This window comes from Macrobrachium nipponense, chromosome 2 (genome assembly GCF_015104395.2).
Source record: "Macrobrachium nipponense isolate FS-2020 chromosome 2, ASM1510439v2, whole genome shotgun sequence".
Classification (NCBI taxonomy): Eukaryota; Metazoa; Arthropoda; class Malacostraca; order Decapoda; family Palaemonidae; genus Macrobrachium; species Macrobrachium nipponense.
Window position 1 is genome coordinate 159,720,436 of NC_087201.1, and position 24,088 is coordinate 159,744,523.

Here is a 24,088-nt window from a genome sequence, read left to right on the forward strand (position 1 = left end):
CCTGCAGGCAGACAAAGATCCCGCTATGAATCACCACTTCCTTGGACTTGACCGAAGTGTGCTTGACAGGTGGATGTCCTCTGCTGTCTTGGGGTCTGTGATGAACCCATGGAATAATAGGGCTACCAACTGGGGGTTGATTTTTGTACAAGTAACTTACCCAGCAGATATATACTTAGCTATAGACTCGGTCGTCCCGACAGAATTTCAAAACTCGCGGCACACGCGACAGGGTAGGTCAGGTGTCCACCATTCCCGCCGCTGGGTGGCGGGGTCTGGAACTATTCCCGTTTTCTAAGCCATAATTTCTCTGTCGGTTGAACGGACAACACCTATTGTTCGTTCCTCCATCTTGGATTTTAACTCGTTTGCCGAGAATTTGGATTGGTTTTTTGGTGACGTATTCTGTTTTTTCTCTGGCTTGGCATACGCTTATTGTGGACTGTTTTTCGACTTTGGTTTGGACTACTCTTTCACGATGTCTGACGCTAGGCTTCACCTATGTTTAGAGTTTGCAGTAGGGAAACTGTAAGGTTAGGCTGCCTAAATCGGCATTAGATCGCATAGTATTTGCGCTAAATGCAGGGAGAATGAATGTTCTTTTATTAACACCTGTGTGGAATGCGAGAACCTTACGGAGCTTGAATGGAAGGAATTATCATCATATGTTAGGAAGCTTGAGAGAGATAGAGTGAGGAAGGCTTCAGCTAGGTGCATCTAGTAGATCTTGCTCCTTAAAGAACAAGAAATTAACTCTCCTTCTAACAATTTTCTTAGCCTCAGCTGCTTCTCCTGTTCTGAATCCAAAGATTCTTCATCAGAGAGGGAAAATGTAAAAGCTTCTATTAAGAAACTTCAAGCTCAGCTACGAGCTCTAAACCAAGGTAAGAGTGGTGATAGTGACTTGTGCAGTGTCCCCAGCCCCTGCAGTGGAGGGGGCGTCTGACCGGTTCCTCATTGCTCCTAGCCTAGACCTCTTCCAAACTCCCAGGACCAGGGGAGGAGGAATGTCGAAAGCCGCAGGGAGGATGCAGAACATCCCCAAAGGTGTCAGGCGTCCCTTCGGCAGATCCTGTTGTTAAGTCCCAGGCTGCCTCGGTATTGCCGCAGAAAAAAAAAGGCGTCCTAAAGGAGTGTTTTTCGACCTCAGACTCTTCCTCTCCTAAACGAGGATGGAGTTCGGCCTCCCGTTCGCGCCCTTTGAAGAGAGCCTGGAAGGCGCTAAAGGAGACGCGGCTGACTCCAGCCCAGAGCGTTTTCCCGAGGGATTGGCTTCGGGACCTAAGAGGACTAGACAAGAGGAGCCTGCTCTTCAGGATCCGACCAAGAAGTTTTTGGTTAATCTGCAAGAGCAGTTAGCTTCGCTCGTAGGCTCTTTTAAGAAGGACTCTACAAGGAGGAAGGATGTCTCGCTCCCTGTGAAGAGTTCCTCTAAGCGTCCTTCTTCGTATAGGAGAGAACTCTCACGATCTCCAGGGCGTTTATCGCCTTCGTCAAGGGACTCGTCGGATAGGAGTTGTTCTCCTGAGAGAAGAGCCCTTTCGCCCTATAGGCTGGCTTCCCCGAAGCGCCCTCTTAGACACAGCGCATCGAGCAGAAGTCTCGAGCGGTTTAGCTACAAGGAACCGGAAAACCGATTTAGGTATCAGGATCCCTTGGGTGTTCAGGACCAGGAACCAGACAGGCGCAAAGAGGCAGCAAGACGAAAGAAAGGACGTCAAGAGCCTCTTAGAACGCTGGATTCAGGACGTCAGGATTCTGCTAGAAGGCAGGAAGCAGGACGCTATGAGCCAGGACGCCATGAGTCAGGGCGCCAGGAGTCAGGGCGCCAGGAGTCAGGGCGCCAGGAGTCAGGGCGCCACGAGTCAGGGCGTCAGGAGTCAGGGCGCCAGGAGTTAGGGCGCCAGAAAACAGGACGCCAGGATTACGTTAGGCGTCAAGTGTTAGGGCGCCAAGAGCCTGTTAAGCGTCAGGAATCAGGACGCGGGGATCTTTTCAAGCGCCCTGAATCAGGACGCCAGGAGCCTAGCAAGCGCCACGAACCCGACGAACCTAGACAACAAGAGTCTAGTAGGCACAAGAGTGTTGCCGACAGACAGGAGCCTCACTCTTCGTATAGGAGTGCTAATGTTCCGCACTCCCCTTCTCGGGAAAGGAGTTCTACGGCCGGGAAGAGCCAGATCACTCCAAAACGATCTCCTTCTGTAGATCAGTTGGACCAGGTATCGGAAGACGAAGAGCCTGTAGATGTAGCAGTTTCGGATTACAAGAGACTTTCTCTTTTGCTGCTAAAGGAGTTCGGAGACTCCCTTCATCCTGCGGACCCTCCTTCACCAGGATCGTTGATGTCCAGCACTAAAGCTCTCAAATCGTCTTCCTTCGTTAAGATGCGCCCCGCTCTTTGTATGAAAAAGGCATTGAAAACTTTTTCAGAGTGGTTGACTTCCAGAAGGGAAGCGGGCAAGACAGTTTTTTCCTGCCCTCCTTCCAAGTTAACAGGCAAACCAGGGAGGTGGTACGAGACCAAAGAGCCGATGGGGTTAGGCCTGCCTTCTTCCGCGGATGCGGATTTTGCTTCCTTAGTGGACTCTGCTAGGAGGAAGTCATTGCTGTCTGCTAAGGCGACTTGGGGCATGTGTGAGCTGGACCACCTTCTAAAGGGCCTCTTTAAAACCCTTGAAGTCTTCAACTTTATGGACTGGGCGTTAGGAGGCATTAGCGAAGAGAGCCCAGGACACGGACTTTGTTTCCATGGAGGAACTTCGAGCGTCCTGGCTTGCCTGGACAGAGCGGTCATGGACGGTTCTGTGGAAGTTGCCTCTCTTTTTGGGACGGGAGTCTTGAAGAAGAGATCTGTCTTTAGCTCTTTCTTAGCAAGAGCAGTATCACCCTTGCAAAGGACATCTCTTCTTTTGCTCCTTTATCCGCACCTTTTTCCACAAGAGACGGTTAGAGAGGTTTCGAAATCTCTTACGGAGAAGGCAACTCAAGATCTACTCACGCACTCAGCCAGAGGTTTAGGCCGGCAGTGCCGATAGAGAAGAAAGAGAGACCCTCTTTTGTTCAGCCCTTTCGAGGGGCCTCCCTCTTCTAGAGCCCCTCTTAGAGGTCGAAGACCAGAGAGAAAGAGTAGACCATCTAGAAGGTCCTTCGGGAAGTCTAGATGAACAGCAAGTCCTCCAGACGAAAGTAGGGCGCCAGGCTACTCCACTTTGCCAAAGTCTGGGCGCAGAAGGGAGTCGGACTCCTGGTCCCTCTCTATCCTGAAAAAAAGGATACTTGATCCCCTTCAGGGAAAATCTCCCTTGACGACAACTCCAAGGGAGTTAACCGCCAGATACTCGGATCCGGTCCGAAAGCTTGCTATGTTGCAAGCAGTGGAACAGATGATTTCCAAGGAAGCGGTAGAACTGGTTCAAGATCTCCATCCCCAGGATTCTACAATCGGCTATTCCTGGTACCGAAAGCATCGGGGGGGATGGAGACCAGTTCTAGACGTCAGTGCCCTGATTTCTTTGTCTTGAAGAAGAAATTTCAATGGAGACGTCTTCCCTCTGTTCTATCTGCTCTTCGTCCAGGGACTGGATGGTGTCCCTGGACCTTCAGGATGCGTATTTCCATGTGCCAATTCATCCGGCAGCAAGGAAATATCTGAGGTTTTCATGTTTCCAAGGGAAAGTGTTCCAGTTCCGAGCGATGTGCTTCGGACTCGACTGCCCCTCAAGTCTTTAAACGGACATCATGAAGAATGGAGCTTTATTGGGCTACATCGGAAGGATCAAGGATCTCGTTATATCTGGACGATTGGCTAATAAGAGCCCAATCGGAGAAAAAAATGTCTGGAGGACCTTTTAGTGACTCTAAAGTTGACAAAGTCCTTGGACTTTTAGTGAATCACTAGAAATCCATGCTGAATCCCCCAGCAAAGTATTGTCTATCTGGGGATTCAGTGGATTTCTCGGGATTTTGCTAGGCGTATCCTTTCGCAGGAAAAGGAGAGAACGCTGCCTAGAAAGGTGTCAGTCTCTAAGGAAAGAACATTGTTCCGCGAGGGAATGGATGAGCTTGCTGGGGACCCTCTCCTCGATGGAACAGTTCGTTTTCCCTTAGGAGACTTCACCTACACCCCCCCCTCAATTCAAATTTTTCTGAAGGAGAAGTGGATTGGAAGTCCAACAATCTGGGAGAGACTTTTCCAATCTCGAAAACGGATCAAGGTTAATATCAGTTGGTGGTTAGATCCACAGAAACTAAGCAAAGGAATCTCCCTTCGCTTACAGAACCCGCGCCTAGCGTTGTTTGCAGACAGCCTCAGATTCAGGGTGGGAGCGACCCTAGGTTCGCAAGAAGTGTCAGGCATTTGGGAAGGAGAAAACAAGTGTCCTGGCACATCAACAAGAAAGAGCTAACAGCCATTCATCTAGCTTTGGTTCATTTCGAGGAACAGGTCTCAGGTCTGGGGATTCAGATTCACTCGGACAACACAACAGCCTCGCTTATATAAAGAAGCAAGGGGGGACGCATTCCTTTCCCTGTACGAATCAGCAAAGATCTGCTGATTTGGGCACAGGAAAGGAAGATCTCTCTCCTCACAAGGTTTGTAACAGGGAGAGAAAAATGTCCGGGCAGATCTGTTAAGGCAGAAAAGATCAAGTCCTATCCACGGAATGGACTCTCAATCCTCCTTTCAAGATAGTAGGAGAAGTGTTGAGGAAGTTCGCTTGCTCGGAAGGAACAAGAATGACCCTCATCGCTCCCTTTTGGCCGGCTCTCGATTGGTTCACAGAGGTGCTGGAGTGGTTAGTGGATTTTCCAAGATCGCTTCCACTAAGGAACGATCTTCTCAAACAACCCCACTTCGACAGGTTTACACAAAAACCTCCCCGCTCTAAGTCTGACCGCCTTCAGAACTGTTCGAAGGACTTGTCAGAGCAAGGGGCTTTTCACGAGAGTGGCGAAGGCTATTGCAAGAGCCAGAAGAGTCTCCACTTCTAAAGTATATCAGTCCGAAGTGGATTTGTTTAGAAGATGGTGTAGGGTGGGAAAAGAAAATATCCTCCTCCAGTACTCTGTAACTGAAAATCGCAGATTTTCTCCTATATTTGAGAAAAGACTGTAACCGCCTGGCAGTTTCAACAGTGAAGGGTTACAGAAGTATGCTGGCCTCAGTTTTTTCGACATAGAGGAATAGATCTGACAAACAATAAAGATCTTCATGACCTTATAAGGTCTTTTGAGACCACGAAAGAACATGTAATCAAGAAGCCTAGCTGGAAACTTGGATGTGGTCCTCAAGTTCCTAATGTCGGAAAAATTCGTACCGTCTCACGCAGCTTCGTTTAGGGACTTAACAAGAAAGTCTTTATTCTTTTGCGTTAGCAACAGCCAAAAGAGTGAGCGAGTTGCAAGCTTTGGAAGGTAAAGTGGGGTTAAGAAAGATTCAGCGATTTGCTCCTTTCAACCATTTTTTCTAGCGAAAAATGAAAATCCCTCAAAGCCTTGGCCAAGAAGTTTGAGATAAAAGGAATATCTTCATTAACAGGGAGAGAACTAGAAAGGACTTTGTGTCCAGTCAGGGCACTCAAGTTCTACCTGGAGAAGAAGAAGTTGCTGAAAGGTACAGAAGAAAAGTCTTTGGTGCTCTGTAAGAGATCCGAAAAGAGCGATTTCTAAGAACGCCCTTACATTCTTTCATAAAAGATGAAATAATAAAAAAGGGAAGCTCACCTTAATGCGAAAAGAAGATTATTGCAAGGTTCTCAGAGTGAGAGCTCATGAAGTGAGAGCCATAGCTACGTCGATGGCTTTTCACAAAACATGGTCGCTTCAGGCACTTATAGAGTCGACATTTTGGAGATGTAATTCGGTGTTCGCCTCGAATTACCTAAGAGATGTAAAAATTTCGTACGAAAAAGTGCTTTTGCTCTGGGAGCGTATGGTTCGGCGAATTCAGTGCTGGAGAGAAGGGCTGAGGCTAATCCTTCCTATTTAGTTTAAGGCTTAAAATTACTGTTTATTGGTGGTTGTTTTTATTGGTTAATTGTCAGAGGGAATAGGGACCCTCTTACAATTCATAGATTGTAACAAGACTAACATGGTCAGGTGATCGGGATTGGCTTCAGTGCTCTTTGTGATTTGTTTAATAACCTTAACTCTGTCATGTAAGAGGGCGAGTCTCCATTGATATGACAAAAGGTCAAGGCTCTACCATGTAAGTGGTCAGCCCCCATTGGTACGATCCAGTATAGGCTCTGTCGCGTAAGCGGGCTAGCCCCCATTGACACGATCCAAAGAGTTATTCAACCATAGGTTCATTCCTCGTTGAAACTCTTGAGGCAAGCAGACTCATCGACAGTAGTCATGAAGTCTTCAGCCCAATAAGGTAGGAACTATGGATTATGTTATCCAAGAACATAGGTTGTTTTTTTCCCTGTTTTTTAATGTATTTAGTTAAGTATTATTTTGTTTTTAGCTGTCTCTTGCCCGCCTACCAAGGGTGCCAATCAGCTAAGTATATATCTGCTGGGTAAGTTACTTGTACAAAAATGTATTGTTAAGATACAATAAAGTTTTGTACATACTTACCTGGCAGATATATACGATTAATGGCCCACCCAGCCTCCCCTCAGGAGACAGGTGTAAGAGAAATTATGGCTTAGAAAACGGGAATAGTTCCAGACCCCGCCACCCAGCGGCGGGAATGGTGGATCACCTGACCTACCTGTCGCGTGTGCCGCGAGTTTTGAAATTCTGTCGGGACGACCGAGTCTATAGCTAAGTATATATCTGCCAGGTAAGTATGTACAAAACTTTATTGTATCTTAACAATATCATTTCTGCATAGAAAAGTTTTGAAGTGCCCACGTTCAGCATCTCCGCTCTGGTTCCCATCAATATCAGCTTCTGTGAAAGCTTCTTCATAAAATTTTCTTTCAAGAAAATAGATAGGGAGATTCTGGCAAAGTTTTGTTAACAGCATTCCTGTTGCACAAACTCTGAAAAGGCTCATTGTTAACCTGTTGTCAATAGGGAGCATTTATGAACAGTTACTCTTCTGTCTAAGAATAAAGGCAGTTTATGTGAGGACATTTGAGATTGTAAATACTATTGGCACAATATGATTGATTGGCATTGTGATGATCATATTAATTTTTAAATGTTTATTTAGGCTTTGATGATTGGCTGTAGATATGCTGTATCCAATGCTTTTTGATAGGTTATCCAAGAACTCTCCTTCATGACAAGCTCAAGTTTTGCTTTTAAGACTAGGTTTTCAGTTGTGTCATGGTATGTTGTCATACCTAACTTTATATTGTTTTAAATGCTTAAGGTATTGTTTTATTTTTTTTCACAGAAAGTTTAGATGAACTGCAAGGCATGGTGATTGATCTTTTCTCTGGGGTTGTAAATAAGAATGTCACAGTACCAGAGTGGACAACGCACCCTTTTGGCCCAGATCAGTGTCGGAAGTTAGGCCATGTTGTGCCTGTTAAAGACATCAGAAATCTTTACATCACATTCCCTATACCAGACCTACATCCTCATTACAAAACTGCAGTAAGTTATCTGATAATTGTAATGATATTCCGGGGAGTAAAGATTTTACAAGATGTTTAGGCTCTGTATTCAAATTGTATGCAGTCTTATTGATTCAATACACTATCTGATGCTTTTACTGATCGTGTTAACATTGACAGTAATCTTCAATAAACCACTAACTATCATGTACAGCCCTTAAGGGAGCCGGCCGGAACCCCTATATATGGTGGTATAGGGCGAAAAATGCAAAGTCATGAAAAAATTCATGGAGCTTCATATGGCAATTGAGAATACGTATACGAAATATTTTGTCAAAATTCCTCTTACTTTTGTAGTTACAGGGTAATTAGTAAACATAACTCAATAAGCCTAAAACATTCATCTGTACAAGAAAATGCAATATTTCTTCTGTTATCGTAAATTTGAATAATTATTGGCAAAGAAATTGTGAGAAATGGCATCTGTAGAGATTCCGTGGCTTGCAGAAGCGAGTTACTGCGAGTATCTGGTTCAATCATGAATCAGTTGGACCATAGACTTCAAGTAGATTACACGTTCGAGTTTTCACCTCGTGACATTCACTTGCATTTACGTATGTTTATGTATGTTTTCGGCAAGAATTTCAATCATGGCAATGAGGAAAAGAACAAGGAAAACATCTCGCTAAACTACAGACGAAGGAAAATCGCCTCAAGTATTATTACAGAATCTCGTAATATACGCGTAGTTAGTGAAGAGAGAGGGGAGGGTCGCCTAGTAACGGCCCCCTTATTGCCTGACAGCACACGTCACACTGTGCCCAGGCTACCATTCTTTGAGCAAAGAGATCTTCATTTATGATAAATAACATAGTTTTGGTTTTTTAATACCCAAAGTGGAATATGAAATTCATAATAATCATGATTTATTAAATTGTCTTTGTAAAAAGAGTACACCTTCGAGGTTCACCCCTGACATTCTCTTGCATTTACGTTTGTTTATCTTTGTTTCGGCAAGATGTCATCATGCCAAAGAGGAAAACTACAAGGAAAACATCTCGCGCTAACATACAGAAGAAAATTCGCTGTAATAAGCCGAGTTAGTGAAGGGGAGAGAGGGGGTTACGTAGGAAGGAGTGCCCCATCTTGCCTCAAGCAGTGCCCCAGGCTACGATATATGAGCAAAGGGATCATCATTTATGATTAAATTATGATAAATAAAATAGTTTTTGTTTATTAATACACAAAAAAGAAATATACATTCATAATAATCATTATTTATTAACTTTGTCTTTATAGAAATACGAAGGAAAACTTTGAACGCCCGTATCTCAAAACTATACTTATTGACCTTCAAAATCTATCTCCTCACTTAGTTTTAAAGCTATAACATTGGAATTTGGTATATAACTCAGAAAGACATTATAGAACAATCAAATAGAGACCTTTTTTCCAATTTTTGTTTCGTCTTTTTTTTTTTTTATAAATTTTTTTCTCGTGATTTATAGGGGTTATTTTTTTACCATATTGAAAAATTCATATCTAGCAAAAAAATGACCTTTAGAAAAAAAACTCTCCATTTGATTGGAGGTCTACATCAGGTCTATATATGGTAGTAATCCCAGGTCTTAATATTAAATATCAAGGAAGGAGATAGAATTTGAAAAAGGGTTATTTTCGGGATAAATTGCCCTGGCGTCACAAAACCAAAGGTCAGAGGCGAAAATCATATGCGGTTTGGAGATGTCCGAAGTCACCTTATTAAGTGGTATGAATATCAAAGTCCTGTCGTTAAAATACGGCATTAGCCGGCCGGCCCCCTTAAGTTTTATTTATTATCAATAAATCACTAGCTATCATGTACAGCCCTTATTTTTTCAAGTTAAATGTGGCATCTTCCTTGTTGAATTTAGACATTCTGTATTCATAAAAAATGATTGTACTATAAGTAATGATGTAACTTGCTAATGAAGTTATAGCATATGTATCATCTTTGTGTAATTTGAGTTATTCATGTGATGTTATTATAACCTACTTATTTTGGAGTTATTCATGTGATGTTATTATAGCCTACTTATTTTGTTTTATATCCCTCGCTTGAAATTCAAATAAAAGAAGATCATCTGAAATCCTTTATCAGGTTTGCAAGGCATTGTTGTGAATCTCTAACATTTTACTTAAGTCTCTCATACTCCACAGTAAAAAAAATCATACTCCACAGTAAAAAAATGTTCTCAAATGCAGTCTTATTGATTCATACACTATCTGATGCTTTTCCGATCGTGTTAACATTGACAGTAATCTTCAATAAACCACTAACTATCATGTATACAGCCCTTAAGTTTTAATTATTATCAATAAATCACTAGCTATCATGTACAGCCCTTATTTTTTCAAGTTAAATGTGTCATCTTCCTTGTTGAATTTAGACATTCTGTATTCATAAAAAATGTTTCTACTATAAGTAATGATGTAACTTGCTAATGAAGTTATAGTATATGTATCATCTTTGTGTAATTTGAGTTATTCATGTGATGTTATTATAGCCTACTTATTTTGGAGTTATTCATGTGATGTTATTATAGCCTACTTATTTTGGTTTATATTCCTTGCTTGAAATTCAAATAAAAGATCATCTGAAATCCTTTATCAGGTTTGCAAGGCATTGTTGTGAATCTCTAACATTTTACTTAAGTCTCTCTTACTCCACAGTAATAAAATCATACTCCACAGTAAAAAAATTTTCTCAAATGATAAGTTGTGCTCTTAGAAAGAAATAATTTTAGATGGGTTTGCCAAAATCTGTCGTTTCTTTGCCATTTTGATACTGAAATGTCTTTGTGATGATACTAACTTTCTTAGAAGGCTATGTCAATCTTATTATCATATAGATAATGGCACTGATTATTTCCTGTGTCATTATATGGTGGCCATCATCATCTCAGTGGTTTTATGTGTTAAACTCATTGTAGGGTTAGAATTATGGGGTGTTTTCTTTGATCATATCATATACATTTTCTGTTTGAATTTAGTGATGTTATTTGTATCGTTTTTTCAGCCTGGTCATTATCTGGGCCACCTGATTGTCACGAAGGTCCTGGTTCATTACTTTCTTACCTGAAGGCTGTGGTTGGGTTAATTCTTTAGTTGGCGGACAGAAGTCAGGAGCAAAAGGTTTTGCATTCTTTGTAGTGAATGTGGACTTAACAGAGGAAGGCATTGAGCATGTAGAGGACATAGTCACAGCTGTGTTTCAGGTAAAGTATTGTGTTGCCTTGAAATTTATTGTTTTTTGTTATACTTGTGCTGAAAATGGAACAGTTTTTTGAGAATCCAGTATATTTGACAGATAGTTAGGAATAAATCAGAAGGAAAGGATGTAAGATGAAAGACTAAAACTAGTGCTGTTGGAAACTGGCAGTAAAGAATTATTATTACTGCCTTTACTTTACTTGAGGCATCTTTGTCTATGTAGAAAACAATTATTTCTTTAAACAATATCCTTAAACTAAGTACAGTGTGGAAAATCCCAGGATACTTAAACTGGATTTGACTTGGGCAAAGTTTTGTCCTTTCTTCCTGTACATTTTTCATTTCCTGTTTCCTGATACATGGTTAATTTTTGTTTTCCCCATTTACTTTTGCTTGGTTTCCATCTTCATCGTATTCCACTTACTCATTATTCCCTTTCCTGTTTCACTTATACCTTTATTAGAAAGCTGAACCACTTCATAAAAGTAGTCAATAGATACATGTAGATAAAAGAGGCCAGGCACTGTACATACTTCAGATTAAGATACATGATTGATGCATAAATGTTTCTTTTTTCATTTACAGTATTTGAATTTACTGAAGAATCAAGGACCTCAAGAATGGGTTTTTAATGAATGCAGAGACTTGAGTGCAATGAACTTCCGATTCAAAGATAAAGAACGTCCTCAGTCCTATGTTTGTGGGTTGGCAGAGCAGCTCCATGTATGTGGTAAAAAATAATGCATGATAGGTTAAAGTGACCTAAATCTTTTTATACTTGTAATATCATAATTAGCTTTGTTCACTCTGATGTACATTGATGAACCTATTATATTTGAAAATATGGGAACAGGTAGAGGTGCCATCAGAAATAGTAGCAGTGAAGCTTTTAAATATAAAGCTGTAAATCAGTATAGACAAAGGAAAGCTATTAACAAGAAGAGTAGGTAATAGAGCCTTATGCTAGAGTGTCAAATTCATTCCAAATCATACCAAGAGGGTAATACTAATAACGTTACATATTAAACTGATGGTGGTGGTGGTCTGTTTGTTGATGTATATTTGCATCTTTTGCAGTACTATCCCTTGAAAGAGGTGTTGTGTGGTGGCTATCTTCTGTCTGAGTATAAACCAGAATTGATTGAAAAAGTTCTTGATTGCCTCACTCCTAGTAATATTAGGTAAGTCTTGGTGAGATATTTTTCCTTGATGTTTTCAATATTTTTCTTACTTATCCATTCTGCCAGGTATTACCACTATCACAATAGTATTATGAATAATTTGGTGGATAAAATTGTCTATTTTCTTTGTAAATCTATTTTTTTGGCATAATATCTCTTTTGACAGGATTGCTGTGGTTGGCAGGTCGTGGCAGTAAGTAACCGGAAAAGGAAGAAAGTATGGAACTGAATATAAGATGGATAATCTTTCTAAAGAGCAGTTGGATCTCTGGGAATCTGCTGGCTCTAATGATCTTCTTCACCTTCCTAACAAGAATGAGTTTGTTCCATCATCATTTGATTTGTTGAAGGAAGAAAAGGTATGACCAAATTATTTCCAGTAAAGTGTTATGGTGGTGCTGTATTTTTAGAAAAATTTTTATTGGCATTATGCATCACAAGTACTACATATTTTGACCCCTTGTAACCATCATTATCAGTGTTTTCTTTTGAGTTTCCATTAGTGTTTTGTACAAGTTTATTTCATTATTAAATGTGTTTTACTGGTCTTTTGCCTTTTAATTGCTACTCTGTTCAGAAAATTTGTTCAAGTTTGAATTTAATGTATGGATTACAATATGCGTAAAAAGAAAAAAGAATCAGTTTGAGAGAAAGTGTTTAGACAGCATATTTCACCCTAGATAATTAAATTGAAATATGCCAGTTGATAGAAACAGTTAAGTCTCACTATTAATTTTAGGGTCCATTTCGAAAGACAAATTTCTTGTAATTAATCAGTTTAAGGTATTGTTGAGATTTTTTACTCATATTAAATTGGACATGAAAGGTAATCCAGACTTAAGACAAGCTTCACTTGTCCATCTACATCTTGGACAAATTGTTTGTACAAGCCCTGTTAGAATTTAGAAATGTACCCGAGTCTTGTAAAGTTATTTAATAAAAATATTTTTTGTTCACAATAAATTTTCAATTTGATATGTGACTATAGTTGATATTAGTATTTGTATTTTTTATCTTTAAGGAATGGGTTTTACGTGTAACCAAATCTCTAATGAGTTTATTTTAGGGCCCGCCAAATAAGTTTTGTTTCCTTTCTTTTGGTTAAACTAACACTTTGGTTTTGTTCATACACAAATTATCATTTTATGACAGATGCTTTTATGCCAGTTATATGTGAAGTTCCAGTAAATTTTTTTATAGTTTCATCAGACCAATGAGTTAATTGTCTCTTATTGTGCAATTTAATGTAGCTTACATTAGCAGACCACATATTTCATTGTACTGTATAAGACTCCATATTTTTTATATGCGGCATAATCAGAAAAAGATATTTCTTGTGATTACCTAAAATATTATGGACAGCAAATGGCAAGTATTGAGCTCAAATCTCTCTCAAAATTTGTTGACTGATCTCCATATTGTGTTAAATCCAATTATGAAGATTTTATGAAGTAGTTGTTCGTTAAATAGCGGTGACGTGGTGCATGGTCCTTGACCAGTTTTCACCTGATATACACACGCATTGCCAGATCTGACTAGATTCCTTGCTTTTCATCTGCGATTTAACCGGATCCAGCTAGGCGCTAGAAAATTATCCTATTGTTAAGACCAAAGGTTTGTAGCTATGAAAAATACAAATTGTCTTAGAAAATTTGTAATTTTTCTATTAAAGTCAGTTTGGATAAACCATCTGTTATATATAATTAAGTTGCTATTGCAATATGTTAATTGTTTTATGTTTGTCTTATGCATATTTTTTTTGTACAGGGAATTAGCAGTTTACCAGAAATGGTTATGGAATGTCCTTTGGCAAGGTTATTGGTACAAGCAAGATGACGAAATTCAAATTGCCAAAAGCTGTTGTATATATGGAACTTTTTAGGTAACTTGGTTTGTTTCATTACATTCCCCCTTCTGAAATATCATGCCCGTGCTCATATTTGAATTTCTTTAGAACACCATATTATTTAAAATTTTGTCAGAAATTCCCAGCTTTTTGTGTGGTGGTTCTGGCAATTTTTCAGTCATCCATTTTTTATTACTTTTTCATTTTGTTTGCACCTCTCTTTTTATAACAAAAACTTCCACTTTCCTTCATTGAAAGACTCATAACTATATCTGTAATATTTGCTTGCTGCAGGTTTTGTTGTCACTATTTTTTATCTGAACACTTGATCTAATTTGATATAAGCTTTCTGCATATGTAGAGAATCTGTGTCGTACAAGCATGAAAATATGGTATTTATATTACTCTTAAATGTGGTTTCGTCTTTGTCTTCAATCTATATGGTATAGTAGTCTGATATTTTTGTCTTGTTTTACAGTCCTTTGGCATACTTTGATCCACATCACACAAACCTGTTGCACATGTTTGCGCAGTTATTCCGGGATGCTCTAACAGAGTACACCTACGCTGCAGAACTAGCAGGACTCACATACTCCCTTTGCAACACAAGAATGGTTTAACGGTAAATACGTAATTGAGAATTGTATTGTTCTGTTAGAAGAAAAATATTTCTGTTGTAATGAGAATGATTATAGTATTTTTTTATACTATCTCAATAGTGTTTAATCCCATAAACAAAAATATCTGAAATCTTTATAGTTAGACTTATTTTTATTGTGATAGAAGTCATTCATCAAAAAATTGAATCTTACGGTCAGTAAGATTAACCTTAGAATAATATTGTTTGTAATTTTTCAGCTTTCAGTTAAAGGCTACAATGATAAGCTACATGTCTTGCTGGAAAAGATACTAGAGCGCATGACTTCTTTCGAAGTGGACCCAAAACGTTTTGAAATTCTTAAGGATGCTGTAAGTATATATACATCTTTGCAAGATAATCAAGTGAAGATAGTTGCTGTCTGTATGGTTTTCCATTTAAAATTTATAGCGCATTTTAGATTTTGTCCATTTTTTCCTTTTTGGATACTGTATTCCTGTTGTTGATTTTTAGTCCTGCAGAATGTAATATCACATCTAATACATGTGTCATAATCTGCTGTTCAACCTTGGCTTGTTTAAATTTGTCTTTTATGGAGACATGAGATTGATTTGGTGCCTTTCCTCCACGCCCTCCAATCTACTTTCCTTGTCTATACATACTCCGTAGGGGGGGTTAGTCTGTCAATGCACTCATGCGGATGCAAATGTAGGCATTACTTTAAGGTTCTTTGCAGTGTCCCTTCGGCCCTAGCTGCAACTTCTTCATTCCTTTTATTGTACCTCCGTTCATATTTGCTTTCTTCCATCTTACTTTTCACCCTCTCCTAACAATTGATTCATAGTGCAACTGCGAGGCTTTCCTCCTCTGTTACATCTTTCCAACCTTTTCACTGTCAATTTCCATTTCAGCGCTGAATGGCCTTAGTTGCCCCAGTGCTTGCAGTATGCCAAAAATCTATGAACATCAAATCAAACCTTGTATATACCTATTGTTCTCTTTCCACTTCAAGAATTTTATTGTGAAGGTGTCTATTTTTGGATTTTGTCCCCTAGGTTTAGCTGATAGGCAACTGTAGTTGAGGTGTCTATTATTTTTTTCACTTTTTCTATCCTCTGCAAGTAACGTAAGTCCTTAAATGCCTAGCATTCCCGCGTTCAGTTCTAGGAAATGAATATGCAAGTCTCCTACTTTTTTGAGTTCCAGTTTCCTGAGTGTATTTATTGTGGATTCTTTTCTGATATGGACACATCTGTGAAGAGTAGTATCTCTGGTTCTGGAACTCCCACTAAAAGATCGTTTGTATTCTGCTGTCAGTCCAAGCCTGTTTGATCACCTTTGTGACGAATTTTGAAAAATTCTTTGGTAGCATAAATATTAAGTATCTTATTAGGGTCTGTTACATCTTGGCTGGAGGATTTAGGTTCTTCTAAAACTTATGAATTCATTGGGTACACCTCTAACTTTCTTAAGTTGGATGAAAAAGCGTCTGCTGTGTTTGCTTGTACACCAAGTTGAAAGTGTTATATTTCCAATTCTTACTTAATGATGTGGTGACCCAACTGATGACATAGTTGAATGAAACTTGAAGATGGAGCTTTGTCACTAAAGATCCCTATAGTAATCAGTTATCCAGGTAACTTCTAACCTGATGCCTATCCTGGGAGCTCAAGCTGCTACTAGAGCTAGAGGCCTGTTATAATATATATCTAATGTATCAAAATGTGGAAATGTGTCCTTCAGGTTCAGGGATGCCAGGAAACACCCTCTCGTATGGAGTAATGTTATCAGAGCTATGGTTTGTTCATGAAACTTACCTGACAGATATATATAGCTGTATTTTCTGAAGTCCGACAGCATTTAAAAATTCGCGGCACACGCAGTGGGCGGCCAGGTGGTAGTACCCATTCCCGCCGCTGGGAGGCGGATATCAGGAAACTATTTCCCATTTTCTATTCATATTTTTTTCTGTCGCCGGTCGGTAAACAAACTGTTTACAGACCTCGCTAGGATTTTGAAACTTCATTAGCCACTTAAGTATCCTAATTATTCTTTCGATTATTAACTTGGATTTGTGCTAGGCATACGCTATCGTAAATTTTTTCTTTTTTCATTGCATTTGATGTCTGAAGCTAGTTAGCCTAGTTTCAGACTTTGTTGTCTGCATGGTAAGGTGAGGCTACCGTAACTTTCGGTAGACACTCGCTTAGTATATATGACGTTTACATGTTTTTCTTTGCATAAGGTAATTAGTGTAATGTGTGACTGATTACGGAAGAAGGAGGATTCAATTACGCATTTTAGAGCGTGTTAGAATCAGGAGTTTTTCCTCCACAGTAAACAGAAGTTAGAAATAATGAACCTTCTAACCTACTGTAGATTTTATTTTGCCTAACCCTGTGGTATGGCTTACGAGCCTAGAATAAGTGTCTGCTAAAGGATTACATCAAGTAATCTTAGACTAAAGTGCTCGCTCTCCAACCAGTGTTGTGAAGTGTAGTGCCCTTGTGTTGTGGAGGGGGCGTCAGATCGGCCGCATAATGCCTCTAGGCCTGGACCTCTGTCGGACTCCCAGGACTCAGGGAGAGGGCATGTCGAAAGCCGCAAGAGGGTTTACGGGGGCTCCCCACCGATCTGGCGTCCCATTCGGCAGAACCTGTTGACTCTTCCCAGGCTGCTAAAGATCGTGCACGTGCGCGAATCTTGAAAGATTGCTTCTCGTCCTCCGAGGCGTCCTCCCACACACAGGGGTTGGAGTTCTCGGAAGGACTCGCGCCCCCTAAAGAAGCTTTAGAGAAGAGGACGCTTCACGTCCTCTCTCTCGTCACGAGAGGTGAGAGAGTAAAGAGACCACATTTTCCCTTTTAGAAGAATGCACTGGCTCTTTTCCTAAGGGACATTTAAGGAGGCTCATTCATCTTGCCAGAAGAGTGATTGAGCCTCCTGCGAGAACGCTCATGATATATCATTTATACATTATTAAGGGGTTAGGCTCATTCATCTTGCAGAAGAGTGATTTGAGCCTCCTGCGAGTGACCGCTCATGTATACATCATGTATACATTATTAAGGAGGCTCATTCATCTTTGCCAGAAGACGTGATTTGAGCCTCCTTCGGAGTGAACGCTCATGTATATATCACTTATACATTATTAAGGAGGTTCATTCATCTTGCCAGAAGAGTGATTTGAGCCTCCTGCGAGTGAACGCTCATGAAGTTAAGCTGTTTCAACCTCGCTAGCATTCCAAAAAAATTTGGTAATCAAGGACATTCTTGATTCCACCTTTTGGAGGAGCAACTCAGTATTCGTCTCCTCTCCTCATTGCGCTCCGTATACGTTATGTAACGTTCGGCTTTACTTCGATAAAGCAAGCTGATAAGTTTGACGGCCGGCAAGCTGCTTTGCACAGTCAAACAACTTATGTCTCCTGGTCGGCATAAGAAGGGCAATTTAGACGTGAGGAAGCTTTTGGAGGTGCTCGACGTCCTATAAGTAGAGACATTCTCCAGGACGCTCGGCAAGCACCTTGCGGAAGACGAAAGCCATACGTCTTCCTTTAGTGTTCACACTCTTCAGGAGCAGCGTGCGGCTCTCCATGGAGACTCGCATGAGGACGTCCCTTAAAAATATTCAATGTCATACGCAAAACGCGGTTCGTCATAACATTGAGATGTTGGCAAGGTCGCTCGCCAGGACGCCTCTTGGCGGGCCTTGCATGCATCAAGGCGCTCAACGAGTTCCTCTCTGAAACGTCGTTCAGAAGACTTGGTGTTCTCTGCTCAGACACTCTCGTAGCTGGACGCTTTCCAGGACGCTTTTGAGGACGCTCGGCAGGAAGCTTTTGAGGACGCTCAGCAGGACGCTTTCCAGCACGCTTTTGAGGACGCTCAGCAGGACGCTTTTGTGGACATTCGCCAGGACGCTTCGGTGGAAGCTCGGCAGGACGCTAGCGAGGACGCTCGCGAGGACGCTAGCGAGGACGCTCGCGAGGACGCTTTTGAAGACGCTCGGCATCCTACACGTCATGACGCTCGGTAGAGCACTTGCCAGGACGTTCTTCAGAACGATAGGCGTCCTACGCATCAAGACTTCGGCAGGATTCCTGCAAGAACGCTCTTTCAAGACGGCGTCGTCGAAGTAGAGGAAGGAGTTTGGTCTCGTCAAGATGTCTACTTCGCTTTCTACGAAGGGAGCGTTCAATAGAATCCATCACTTGATGAATTCCAGGAAAACTGTAAGCAGATTTCGGTGTCATAAAACGCCTCGTCTGCTTTCGGGATTGCGCTGCCGAAGGGGAACATTAAGGTCCTTCCTGTCGTAAGCCCAGTCTCTAATCAGGAATCCTGCCCCTTCCTCGATTTCTGCGGGAATCGGGAAAACTATATGCTCGAATTCCTGGATTACTTTCTGTCATGTAAATGGGTTAGTTCTCATTGACAAAGATCTTCATAACATTTTATAATCGCTTAAGCGGATAAGTAACAAATTTCGGAAGAGCTCTCATTCATTTTCAGAACCGAACGTGGACAGTCGTTTTCCTTTCTTTCTCTCTTCCTCGTCCAGGAAAGATGTAGTAGAGAATTCGATGTTCAAATTACTACAATACTTACGTAGTTTATCTTTGCGTCATTTTGCTAACGCATGGGTCGAGTCATATACGCATATCGTATTTACCTCTGCGGATAGAAGCCGAAAGAACTGTTGTTCTAATGTATTTATTTGACACTCCCTTCAACCTTCCAAGAGTTTTCGGATGCAAGCGGGATCGTCTCCTGCAACTTACTGCTTCCAAAACTGTAATCAAGTAACAGCAGTTAATAGTACAAGCTCTTTCCCAAAAAGAGCTAGATACATAATGAACATACATAATATGAATCCAATTTTTCACCCACCAATGGAATTGCCACCGACCATGGATTTTAAATAGAGTAAAGATATGTACCTCCCTGTCTTACCTACTCAAAAAAACAAATGACAAGTACGGAATGTACCGCCAACATGCTTTGGAACACATTAGAAGAAAAGGCGACAAATTTATGATATATACAGACGGCTCCAAAAATAATGTTGGAGTAGGAGCATCTGCATATTCGAAAAATATGTTAAGTAAAAAAAGCCTACCTTCAATATCATCAGTATTTACTGCTGAAGTCACAGCCATACAGATGGCTCTAGATATGATATCTGAGGCAAAAGCAAGTGTCTCTGTAATTTTCAGTGACTCACGTAGCGCTATAGATGCAATAGGACAGTATAAATCAGGAAACCAAATAGTACAGGAAATTCAAATAAAAATTCATCAACTCCTCCAATCAGGAATATCAATGGAAATATGTTGGATCCCAGCACACGTGGGAAATAAAAGGAAATGAATATGCAGACTCTGCTGCCAAATTAGCCTGCACTATCCTCCAACAATTTCATATGCCCCGCCCAGTGTCAGGACTGGGTAAAATCAGTTAAAACATTAATTTACCAGGATTGGAAAGAAGAATGGGCCTCGGTGCCAACAACAAACAAACTTAAAAATATAAAAACTGAAGTCTATGCATGGAGGACATCCTCACAGGAGGAAAGAGCAAAGAGGTGATCCTAGCAAGGCTACGTATAGGAACACACAAGATTCTCACATGGTCACTTGATGTCAACACCACATGCTGACCCAGTGAAATGTAACAGATGTCAAATACCCATGACAGTGCAGCATTTGCTTGTTGAGTGCCCAAATTGGACCCAGCAAAGATCTATTTATCTGCGGAGTTCAGAAATGAAAAATATTCTTGCGGAAAGCAGGGATTTTTCAATTAATAAAATCATAAATTTTTTAAATAAGACGGGTTTCTCAAATAAAGTCTAATTTTTTTTTTTTTTATTTTTTTTTTTTTTTTTTTTTTTCTTCTCAGGATTGATCCTGAGAACCAGCCCGAGAAGAGTCTACTTGAGACTCAGAGGTCTGGAAAAACTAACACCTATAATAATTAATAATCGGAGAATAAGAACAACTCTTCAGGTATTGTTACGACAACACCAACTCAGCTTCTGTATTTAGCGAATTCTGTTTCGTTTAAATAGGCCTGCTTGAGAGTGTCCTTTTGCTCGATAATATCATACCTATTCCTTCGTAAAGGGAGTAGCTGCAACTCAGGCAGATAGTATTCTGTTCTCCATTGAAGCTTTCCTTCGAGGAAGACTTCTCCTTCACTCTTTTTGATAGAGATCGAAGGTGGTCGATCTCCAATCCTTATTTTGTTTTCTTTAAGGAAAGAATTTAGGATGGAGATCGTTGTTCAGAATACTATAAATATACTACGTATATTAACCTCGCGACATGATTCTACTAAGCAGTTGAATTGTCCGAGGGGTAGGCGCATATCCTAGTTATTCTACGGATTGCGACTTAGACGAGAAGTATTCTAATTGAACTGCAACATCAACTCAGCTTCTGTATTTAGCGAATTTTGTTTCGTTTAAATATGCCTGCCTTGAGAGTTTCCTTTGGCTCGATAATTTCATACCTATCCCTTCGTAAAAGGAGTAGCTGGCAACTCAGGCATATAGTGCGAGACGATGATCAAGGCTGCTGTTACTGTGATCTACGCAGTACCGGCTAGCTCGGTGTCATGCTCGGTTGGTTACGTCTCTCTCCCTTGCGGGAATGGCTTAATAAACCGTCTCTTTGCCCTACAATCATGGATTTTAGCCTCGGGTTGAGGAAATTTCTAGTAATCTTGAATGATCATACCTGCCGTTTACTTAGAAAATTTCAACAAGATATCTCTTATACTTGTTAGGTGCGGGTTTACCGCACGGTGGAACATTCTGTACGAATCTACCGCGGCATAGCACTATAATAATGCTCTCCTGCTTATGCAAAGCGCAGCCTTATTTAGGGAAGGAAGCAGGCTGAGTGAGGGAATGGATGAGTTTGCTGGGGACCATTTCCTCGCTGGAGAAGCTTGTTTTCCCCTGAATAAACAGCAATTCAGACTCTACAAATTTTCCTCACGAAGAAGAATGGAATAACATCAAGATCTTTGTAATTCTAATTTTCTCTCAACGGCTTGAGGATCACCTCAGGTGATAGCGAGAGGGTGCCAGACATCCGAACAGAGAACAGATGTTCTGGCACATTGTCTGAAAGAATTGGAAGCCAAATTAGTCGGCTTTCCAGTTCCTCGAAGGGTGAGGTTGGATCGAGTGGCCCAAATCATCTCGGATAATTTCTCAGCTCTCTCATAGCTCGAGAAGAGAGAATTGGTTATGGGCTTGGGCACGGAACGTAACGATCCTCAATAGGTTCCGTTAATCTAGTGCTACGTCCGTGGGGGTCTTCTCGATCGAAGGCAACAACTACTGACGTCTGAGTAATCCTCACTTAGAAGTATGTCGAAAGTGAGGAGAGACTGAGGGAGTCCTTTCGTTAAGTTTTTCGTAATATTGAAGACGAAGGAGCTTCCTCTTAAGTTGTTCCCTTATTCATGATCCTAGAGGATTAGCTTTAGTCGCCACATGTTGGCCTCTAAGAGGTTGGATTCACAGAGGTCAGGTAATTCAGAGAATTGTCCAAAGACCCTTCCCGAGAGAATCGGTGTAATCAAACATCGTCACTTAGTGAAGTATCTAATATCTCTCCTCTCTGAGTCTGAAAGCGTTCAGACTATCGAGAAGCGATAAGATCTTCAAGATTAATGGCAGTCTCTTGTTGGCCAAGGCAAAGCAGTGCTGCCTATTTTCAGTTTTCAATCGGAGGGGGCCGTTTCTGGAGATAGTGAAGGGAAATGACTGTTCCTCCACCTCGACCTCTGTGAATTTCGTTATGGTTCTATCTTTCCGTATGAAGTATGAGATAAGATAGAAGTCCTAACTGATTGTAGAATATGCAAATATGTTGTTGACGGCCTCTAGGCTCAGAGATTCGGTTCTGTCAAACAACAAAGCTTCACGATCTTTGAGGTCTGTGGAGATCTTGTATTCTCTGGATCAAAGGTTCCGGCATGGAACTTAGACGTAGTCTGAGTTTCTGATGCCAAAAGCATTTCGAACCTATCCTTTCTGCGAACTTAATACACGTGACCAGAAAGGCTAATATTCTAACCGCTCTAGCCACGGCAAGGAGGGTTAGTGAGGTTTTAGCCATCATCAGAGGTTTTGGCTTTAAAGGACATAATGCGGTCTGTCCGCTAAGCCTTCCGTTCTTGATAAGAACGAAAACCTGTCTGACCATTGACCCGAAGGCTTGGAGACCAAGGGTATGGCACAAATTATTGGGCAAGGGCATTAGAGAGTCCTGTGCCCTGTAGGGTCTCTCAAGTTTTATCTTGATAAAACTATAGAAAGTCAAGGTCAACAGACAATCTGCGGTGTTCCGTAAAAAGACCAGACTAGTTCATGTCCAAGAACACCCTGGCATGATAGCCAAGGAGTTCTTTTAAGAGGTCTCATTCATTATGTTTGCATAAAGATTTGAGATTTTTTCTTAATATCAATGCTCAAGAGGTGAGGGCGCGGCCTCGGAAGCATTTCAACAGAGCATGACACTCAGTAACATCCTGAGTGCCACGCTTTTGCGAAGCAACTCTGGGTTCGCTTCACACTCCCGACAATCTGCGGTGTTCCGTAAAAAGACCAGACTGGTTCATGTCCAAGAACACCCTGGCATTATAGCCAAGGAGTTCTTTTAAGAGGTCTCATTCATTATGTTTGCATAAAGATTTGAGATTTTTTCTTAATATGAAATGCTCAAGAGGTGAGGGCGCGGCCTCGGAAGCATTTCAACAGAGCATGACACTCAGTAACATCCTGAGTGCCACGCTTTAGCGAAGCAACTCTGTGTTCGCTTCACACTCCCGACTCCCGACGGGATGTGAAGACGACATTTCAGATCCGTAAGTCGCTAGGACCATACATATCCGTAGATATATTATTGGGTGCAAGAAGCAACACGAATCCTATCCTATAGAAAAGGGATAGGTGTGCTTTTAACTTTGAAGGGTTGGTCGCTTGAGGCGCGTTCCTTTTCTTTAGCCTAGAAGTTATGGAACTAACTTTGATAGGTTAGGTCAGGTGGTGGTTTTAGCTTCGGTGCCCTCAAAAGTATGGTCATATGGTCTAGTCACATTGTGGTCACGCCCCCGTTGACAGATCATCTAGAGCGCACCAGCATTACAGGTCTCTACCTCGCTGGCAACTCTAGTAACGCAGAAGCAGACTTTGGTGACAGTAATCACGAAGTCGGCTATGCTAACAGGTCAGGAACCAAGATGTATATCATCTACTTAATTTAGTTTCCCAAAAATCCTATTCTGTCTCTTCCCACCATCCGAAGGTGGGATTCAGCTATATATATATCTGTCAGGTAAGTTTCATGAACAAAATGTTATTGTTATAATACAATTAAGTTTGTTCATACTACCTGGCAGATATATATAATTAAAGTGCCCACCCACCTCCCCTCAGGAGACAGTGGCACTGATAAAATATGAATAGAAAAATGGGAATAGTTCCTGATATCCGCCTCCCAGCGGCGGGAATGGGTACTACCACCTGGCCGCCCACTGCGTGTGCCGCGAATTTTTAAATGCTGTCGGACTTCAGAAAATACAGCTATATATATATCTGCCAGGTAAGTATGAACAAACTTAATTGTATTATAACAATAACATTTTCCATCTGGAAAGGAGTTTGCTGAACAAA

The 24,088-nt window shown here is 40.9% G+C and overlaps 1 protein-coding gene across 1 annotated transcript in view; it reads left to right on the plus strand.

The window, feature by feature from the left end:
* The window catches only part of LOC135221083 (insulin-degrading enzyme-like), a 61,399-nt gene that overhangs the window by 8,958 nt on the left and 28,353 nt on the right, over positions 1–24,088 (plus strand). Inside the window, 12 exon segments of the mRNA XM_064258872.1 lie at positions 7,355–7,557; positions 10,576–10,600; positions 10,603–10,635; positions 10,638–10,774; positions 11,355–11,492; positions 11,847–11,950; positions 12,117–12,309; positions 13,718–13,768; positions 13,770–13,790; positions 13,792–13,832; positions 14,275–14,410; positions 14,655–14,765. Of these exon segments, the coding sequence (XP_064114942.1) occupies positions 7,355–7,557; positions 10,576–10,600; positions 10,603–10,635; positions 10,638–10,774; positions 11,355–11,492; positions 11,847–11,950; positions 12,117–12,309; positions 13,718–13,768; positions 13,770–13,790; positions 13,792–13,832; positions 14,275–14,410; positions 14,655–14,765 (1,193 nt within the window).